General features: G+C 57.1%; 1 protein-coding gene across 29 annotated transcripts in view; it reads right to left on the bottom strand.

The window, feature by feature from the left end:
* Nucleotides 1–395: 395 nt before the first annotated feature.
* Nucleotides 396–7,621, bottom strand: part of DOCK6 (dedicator of cytokinesis 6) — a 44,555-nt gene continuing 37,329 nt past the window's right edge. For 10 of the 29 annotated variants that reach the window (XM_064570694.1, XM_064570733.1, XM_064570752.1 and 7 more), the window contains 11 exons: nucleotides 6,904–7,096; nucleotides 6,670–6,813; nucleotides 4,458–4,589; nucleotides 4,351–4,365; nucleotides 2,914–3,045; nucleotides 2,724–2,813; nucleotides 2,164–2,400; nucleotides 1,626–1,853; nucleotides 1,437–1,543; nucleotides 1,035–1,196; nucleotides 396–637 (listed from right to left, as the gene is read on the bottom strand). In XM_064570694.1, coding sequence (XP_064426764.1) covers nucleotides 595–637; nucleotides 1,035–1,196; nucleotides 1,437–1,543; nucleotides 1,626–1,853; nucleotides 2,164–2,400; nucleotides 2,724–2,813; nucleotides 2,914–3,045; nucleotides 4,351–4,365; nucleotides 4,458–4,589; nucleotides 6,670–6,813; nucleotides 6,904–7,096 — 1,483 coding nt within the window. In that variant the 3' untranslated portion in view covers nucleotides 396–594. Of the gene's footprint in view, nucleotides 638–1,034; nucleotides 1,197–1,436; nucleotides 1,544–1,625; nucleotides 1,854–2,163; nucleotides 2,486–2,723; nucleotides 2,814–2,900; nucleotides 3,046–4,350; nucleotides 4,366–4,457; nucleotides 4,590–6,669; nucleotides 6,814–6,903; nucleotides 7,097–7,621 lie in introns of those variants that run through there. The other 19 variants (XM_064570729.1, XM_045862975.3, XM_045862968.3 and 16 more) reach the window with 15 other exon arrangements.

Raw genomic sequence — 7,621 nt, 5'->3', positions numbered from 1 at the left:
TGCCTGGTGCCTCATTTTCCCCACCTGTAAAACGGGGTTAAGAATGCTTCCTACCTGATAATGGCATTGAGAAAATTCACTAACTAGGAGGAGGGGGGCCTAATGGAGGTCAAAAAGGCCCCATAAATGGGGCAGTGTCTTTTTAGGAGCCATTTAGCGCAGTGCTGAGTCCTCTGCCAAGAGTTTAATTAATGTTACTATTATTCCCTATGGGCACGTGACATTATTTGTGTGTTGCCTCCTCTACTAGAATGTCAGCCCCACCAGGGCAGGAATTTGCATCGGTTGTCACTGCTGTGTTCCTGGCACCCAGTGAGTTCTCAGAGTCTGTCAAAGAGCAGGGTGTGTGGGTGCGCTCATGACCCAACTCCCAGGATCCACATCAAACAGGCTGCTTATGAAAACCACTTTAAATTAGAAAAGGTAAGAAGCATCAGTGCACACAGATGGGAACAGAGGAACAGAGGGCCCAGCCCCGTGTGAATATGATCACTCCACAGCCCAGTGTGCCAGTGGAGGGAGAATCCTGGGAAGGCATAGACAGTGAGGCTAGGGTGATGGTTCTTCTGGCTGTGGCTTCAGGCCACTCGGAGCTCAGAGGTCGGCCTTCCGGAAACTTGCTCTGTTCAAGGAGTTCCTGGGGGAAGGATGAGGTGGGTCAACATGGCCAACTCCATAGTGCTCATCAGCCTCCCCCCGCCCCCTCCTCTTCTAATTAGGGACTCTGCTCCTTTCCCATCCATTCTGATCTGGCCACAAGTTCATAGAATCTTTCTTGGAATCTCCCACCAAAGCTAAGAATTGTGCCCATTTTACAGATGTGGAAATCTCGGCTCCGGAACGTGAAGTCACATGTCTGGGAATGACCTAGCCGGGATCCGAAGTGGCTGCCGGAAGCCTGCTCAGCAGGCATGTCCCCATAGTTGCATGTTTGTGCCACGCCGTGAACATGCGTGCTGACACGCACGTGTAGGACAGCACGCGTCTGTGCCCGCCTCTGCCCTCCCGATGGGTGGGGGGCTGGGGTCAGGCACCTGAGGCCCGCTGTGGTTGGCGCCAGCAGCTGGGGCAGGCGCTGGGTGAGCAGCGGCTGCAGAGCCTCCCGTAGGCGGCCGTAGTTGCGCTCTAGCTCACGGTGGTACTCCTTCTGGTCTGGTCCTATCAGGGCCTTGTTCTTCCGCAGGGCATCCTCACACCTGAGAGACAGAGGGCAGGAGAGGCTAGGGGCTGGCAGTCAGGAGAAGGCAAGACTGGAGGTGGGGGGCAGTCCGTGGGGGGTGGGGTCAGGAGCTATAATGTGAGTCTGCTAGGTAGAGGAGACTTAATGAGAACCAGAGAGGCAGGAGCTCCATAATGGACATCCAGGATACAGAGAGGCTGTATGAGGTCAGGAAGGCAAAGAGCCCGTAAGCGGGGCTTGGAGGGGTCAGGCCTACTTCTTGCAGAAGTCCTTGAAACAGAGCCGCAGCTTGTTATGGTGCCTGAAGAGTTTGGGGTCTTCTGGGATCTCTGCCAAAAATACCTGGGCCACCTCCAGGGGACCCTGCAGGGTGAGAGGGGCTCCTGAGGGTGTCCGCATGGCCTCTGGGGTACCTCAGGCAGCCTGCCTGCCCCACTGGCTGTACCTGGTTCACAGTGGGCCCCACAGAGCCCTGCAGCACCATCTGAAGCATCTTGGCGTCGGGCGGGTCCTGCTCGGTGGCAAAAGCCAGCTCCCGTGTCTTCTTCTGCATGTCCTCAATGGCCACCTCCACTGGTGTTAGCACTGTCTGGGGGGGGGGGGGGTTGGCAGGCACTGGCTGGGGCCTGAAGATGTCCTGACCCAAGCCAGCCCAGAGCAGCCTGGACCCCTGCTGGGGGTGGAGAGGGGTTCCAAGAGGCTGTGTCATGAACAGGGTGTGGGGGTGTCTGCCTGCCTGGGTCTGGCGGAGGGGGGAGGGGGGTGTCTGGTCTCAGCCTCCTATGTCTGGCTCTGGGGACTTTGGTCTGATTATGGTCCAGCCTCCAGTTGGCTAGGTCAGGGAGTAGAGGTTTGAGTCTGAAGACTGGTGTTTAGGGGTTGGAGTTTGGGGTCCTCTCGCCAGCCTGGGTCTGGGGTACCCGGGCCTCCCTTGATCTTGGGTCTCGGCCTCTCCCCTCCCTGGGCCCTGGGCCTCTGCCCACCTCCTCCCGGTGGCACACGCGGATTCGCGTCTTGATGTAGGGGAAGGCGTGGTCTGTGCTGAGCAGAGTCTTGCGCTTGTGTTGCTCCGGCAGCTCCCCGTGGGCACGCCCGTCAGGTGTGAAGGGCGTGCAGAACAGGAAGGTGCGCAGCCCGTAGTTGCGGTCGAAGTAGGTCACCCGGTCCTTGAGCTCATAGGTGTCGAAGTGCGGTTCCACGTAAGTGATCTGGATGTAGGCCTGGGACGCGGGGCTCAGGTATGAGGCTCCCACAGCCCCAGTACACACACTTGGGGCTTGCCAGCCTCCCTGCAGGGCCCCATCCCTGGAGAAAGGGGATTTGGACTTCCTTGGGTCTGGGAGCTTTAAATCTGGGGTTCCCACAGCCCCCGAAGTCTCGATGTTTGAGAATCTCCCAAAGAGAAGGATTTGGGGGTCCCCGAGAGAGATAAGCTCTCAAGTTTGCCAGAGAAATACGATTTGAGGGTCCCCAGGAAATAGTACTTTTGAGTCTCCCTGAAGATAGGATTTGGGGGTCCCCTGGGATGGTCAGGAGCCCTCACCTTCTGTGGGTCAAGCTTAGTCTTGTCCACGGGGTTCGAATCTTTGACAATCTCGACCACGTCCTCCCCAAACCTCTCCGTGTAGAACTCCTGGGGACACGGGGCTGACTCGGGGCCATGGAGGAGCAGCGGCCCCCGCTCCGCCCCAGCGCAGCCCAGTGCCCGTCTACCCCCTACCGCTGGGACGTGCCTCCAGCCGGTGTGAGATCTCGGCTAGCTTCGTGATGGACGGCTCCTTATACACAAACTCCTGCTCGTCCAGGTCACCGAAGCGGGCACCATAGAAGCCCACGCGGAAGTACGTCCCGAACACGCGCTGCATCTGTGAGAAGGGGAGCTGTGGCCCGGGACGCCCCCCTGGAGGCTCCCTGGCCCCAGGGATGCGTGGCCCTGAGCCCCCAAGTGTGGAAGAGGTGGGCAGGGCGAGGGAGACCCCCAAGAACATTAGGTCATAGGCACAGCTGGGGGGACCCTGAGACCCAGACGATGGCCAGCTGCTTACACCCTCACTCTTTCTCCCCAACCTTTGTCTCCTGCCTCCCCCAAATCTTTGTTTTCACTCAACACAAGCCCCTGCTTTCTGATTATCCCTCTCATCCCGTGCAGTTCTTCAGAGTCTGGATCTCAATATGAAATTAGGACTAGGGCTCTGTTGCTTACAGCTGTGTCCTCAATGTCTATGGGGCTGGGTATACAGCAGGTGCTCAATAAATCCTTAAGTGGCTGAGGAAATGCATAGCCCTCTGGGACAGAGGCTCTGGCTCCCTTGTTCCAGGGCACCCCTCACCCTCATCAGATATACTACCCTCCACCAGAAAGGAAGAGGGTAGCTCCATGTTCACTCACCAAGGCCGATCCAGGCAGAAGGGGGCGGGCACAAGGATATTGGTAGGGGAGGGAGACACAAAGTCATGGGAGAGGTCAGAGGTAAGAGCCCCCAACCCCCAGGATCCTGGTTATGCTGCCCCATGAGTACCATTCTTCGGGCAGAGACCAGAGATCTCTCTCTTCCCCTCCTTCTCTCCGGGGAAGGAGGGGACCTGACCGTCCTACCCGGCCCCCACCCAGCCCTCCCATCTTGGCTCTGGGTTCCTGCCTTCTTTGGCCAGAAAATTCTCCCCAAACTAGGAGATGCCTAAAAATAGACCCAAGTCGGGGAGAGGCGGGAGAGGGGGAGCACGAGATGGCAGTGAGGAGCAGAGATCCTGGGAGAAGCTGGAGGAGACAGTGAGAGACAGAGACCCAGAGAGACAGAGTGTGACCAAGACAGGGAGAGAGAAAGAGACAGGGAAAGAGACCATAATTCGAGACGAAAAGGAACACAGAGACAGACAAGGAGGGAGTCAGAGCCCCCCCTTACAGGCAGTGACCAAGCTGGCCCTGCCCGAGGGAGGGGTGTCTCTGGAGAGCTCCCAGCTGGGTGAGTCACAGGCTGCCCTTGGGATCTGGGGCAGGGAGGGGGACCCGGGGGAATGGGGGAAGAAGTGGAGGGTGCGTCATTGCCCACTGAGCACCAGCCCCTGCGGCCAGGCAGCCATGTTCCTCCAGCACCCCCTGGTGGTCCCTGACCACTGCTGACCAGCCATCATGGGGGCCCCAGAGGCAGGTGGCCACTGGGCTGACTCACCTCCCAGCCAGAGCTCTGTGGGGGAGAGAAGGGTCAGGGTCAGCTGAGCTGTGGTGAGGTGGGAGGTGGGGCCAAAGGCAGGGTCTGGGAGGGCATCCTGGGCCCACCTGGTGCATAATCTTGGTGAAGGCCTCCTGCAGTTTGCCATGCACGGCAGCCAGCTTCTTGTAGTCTCGGTGGGCTTCCAGGATGGGGATGAGGGTCTTGTAGACCTCGTTCACTGCCTCGTAGAGCCCGCCCTGGGGGTGGGGGCACATCAGGGTTCCCAGCACCCCTCCCCCAGTTTTCTCCCCTGCCTGGAACAGCCCACCCTCTGTGCAACCACCCATCCTCTAGGGCTCCATCTTTCACCACCTCCTCCAGGAAGCCCACCCTGACCACCCTGTCCCGGATGGGACACCAGTCTTTCCACCCCCCACAGACCCCTCCGTGGTCTCCATCGTGCTGACTGTGGACCAGGTGCTGTGTACATCTGTACTTTACCCATGTTCCTTCATTTGTGGGAGGAGGTTTTCTTGTTTTTTTGTCTTTTTTTTTTTTTTTTTTTCCATTTCTCAGAAAACTAAAACTCAGACATGGCTCCCCAGGGCCAGGACCTGAACACCAGCCCTTTTGGCCTGGTGCCCAAGACTTCCACACCCAGCTACCTCTTGGCTTGTGGTAATGGCCGCTCCTAAGTGCCCCTCACCCACAGCCAGCGCCAGCACAGCAGGCAGCCTGCGATGTTTGCTGACCAACCGTGAGAGGTGTCTACCGTCCCATTTATTCCCAAGGCTTTTGTTTCTGAGTCTTTAACACAATGACAATAATGAAAACCCCACTAGGGGGCTGGCAGCACAGAAAAGAATTCTCGCTGGAAAACCTGACCCTGAATCTGAGCAGGGCTCCAGATCTAATCATCAGTTCCCATAAGCTCAGGGGACTGAGGAACAGGTAAAGCAACACCACAGGGATGCAACTAGCCCTAAGCAGGCCAGAAAACCTCTTGGAACAAAGCCCAGGTCTCCAACAAGTGAAATGCAGGGGAAAACCCAACTGCTTTCACACAAACAAGCAAACTGGAAGAGAAAACCTTTCTATAACAGTGGACAATACATCGCCTGGGCCTCAACCTATCAAGGAAAACATTAAAAAGCCTTATTGTACAAAGTGGGGAACTTATGCCCTGTCTTTTGTTCCTGTTTTCTTTCTTTGACTGAGAGAGCCTTAAGAGACTTGTCAGTCACTGCCACTGTGGGTCTTATATGGATCCTGATTCAAACAAACCAAGTGCAGAAAGAAAACTGTTTCGAGATCGTCAGGGACATCTAAGCACGGACCGGTATAAAGAGTTGCATAAAAGGATTTCACCAGCGGGACTGCACAGGGAGGTACTTGTGCAGGTGATGGTGTGATGAGTAGGGTTTGTTTGAAGCTGGAACTTCTCTGACTCCCAACACACAGGAATCTCTGAGATCTTGTTAAAATGTAGGGTTGGGGGCACAGGACTCTGCATTTATAACAAGCCCCCAGGTGATGCCCATGCTGCTGGTCCTCAGACCACACTGAGTAGGCAAGCTTTGAAAAAAAACTCCAGCTGAACGGTCATGTTGGGTTTCATCAATCAATCTGTGAAAATTAAGATCTTCTCTTTTTTATGTACAAAAAAAATTGTGAAAATTAAGATCTTTTTATGTATATATAAAAAAAACCCAAAACAGGGCGCCTGGGTGGCTCAGTTGGTTAAGCGACTGCCTTCGGCTCAGGTCATGATCCTGGAGTCCCTGGATCGAGTCCCGCATCGGACTCCCTGCTCAGCAGGGAGCCTGCTTCTGCCTCTGACCCTCCTCCCTCTCATGTGCTCTCTCTCTCAAATAAATAAATAAAATCTTTAAAAAAAAAAACAAAAAAACACCAAAACAAAAACAAAAAAACAAACGCCATCAAAAACCAAAACAAAAAACTAGAGGCAATGAGTTGAAACAAGAGCATAAAGACTGGTGGTTGCTGGATTTGAGTGCTGGGGGTGGGGCTGGGGGTGCAACCTTTTCTTTTATGTGTGCTCGAAATTTTCTCTAATAGAAAAAATTTAATAGCGGCTGAGTGTGTGGAAGGCTACCTACGTCCAGGCCACGTGTTAAGGGTTTTACAGGGAGAGAGGCAGGGAACCCGAGCTCGTGAAGGACCCTGTTGTCCTCAGTCAATCCCCTGCTCAGAAAGGGAGGGATCGGGCAGCAGCTTCACTGGGAGCCCCCAGGAGCAGGTACTGGGCCCGTCAGTGGCCCTGAGGACGCCACCCTGGCCCGAGCCCCACGTTCTGCGGCCAGCCGCAGGCCTCACCATGGTGAAGTAGGCAGCCGCCTGCTCCAGCAGCCCCACCAGCCCCAGCTCCGTGAAGTGCTTCCCGGAACAGAAGCCCTCCTCGTCGGGGGACAGGATGTCATCGGAGATGGCAGACTCCTCGAGCACGTTGGATGAGATGTTCTGGGGTGGGAGGTGGCATCAGGCCCTGGCCCCGGCCCACGGGTGCCACCCCCTGCCCCATCGGGCCCGCCACTGCCCCCACTGGCTCACCTGGAAGGAAACGCAGCCCACGGGCAGGTAGCGACTGTCCTCCAGCAGGGCGAGGTACTCGGCCACCAGAGCGGCGGCGTGCACCATACACTGGGCGGCCTCCGCGTGGTTGCCCAGCTCTGCGTGCTTCCCCGCCATGTTCTGCAGCCACGTCAGCCGCAGGTCGGGGGAGCCCTGGTAGCCGCGGGCAATCCTGGCACATGGGTGGGGGCTGGTGAGGAGGACGGGGACCTGCCTAGCCCCCACTGGCCGCCCCTCGCTGGTCCACCCCCTTTGCTTGCTACCCCACCCATCGGGGGCGCTCACCAGCCAGGCTCCAAAGCTGGAATGTTAAGCCACGCCCCTGTTCCCCTTGCTCCTGGCCCCCCATCCCCGTGCACCAGGCCCCGACCTCCCATAGGCCCCGCGCCTTCCCTAGCTCCATCACCTGTCCCCCGCCTCCCACTCCCCTACTTCTTCCCAAACACCCCTCACCTCTCCTCCAAATCACTTGTTCCCGGACCTGTCACGGGTTAGCACCTCACCTGTCTCTCCCACCTGTCCCCCTCATTTGACCTTATTCTCCTCTGTCGTCCTCCAGTTATGTTCATCTGGCACCCTTTGTACCGTTCCTTTACCTGCCCTCCCCTTGCTTGTGCCCTCTCCTGCCTGCTCACCTGCCCCTCTCCCCACCCACCCCACCGCCACCTGTCTGTGGGTGAGAACAGCTGAAGGGCCC

The sequence above is a fragment of the Mirounga angustirostris genome, unplaced genomic scaffold (assembly GCF_029215605.1).
Source record: "Mirounga angustirostris isolate CCGP_5_RB_7025 unplaced genomic scaffold, mMirAng1.0.hap1 SCAF_1, whole genome shotgun sequence".
NCBI classification, from domain to species: Eukaryota; Metazoa; Chordata; class Mammalia; order Carnivora; family Phocidae; genus Mirounga; species Mirounga angustirostris.
Note: the sequence above shows the minus strand (reverse complement) of the source record. Positions and strands in the feature narration are given on the sequence as shown.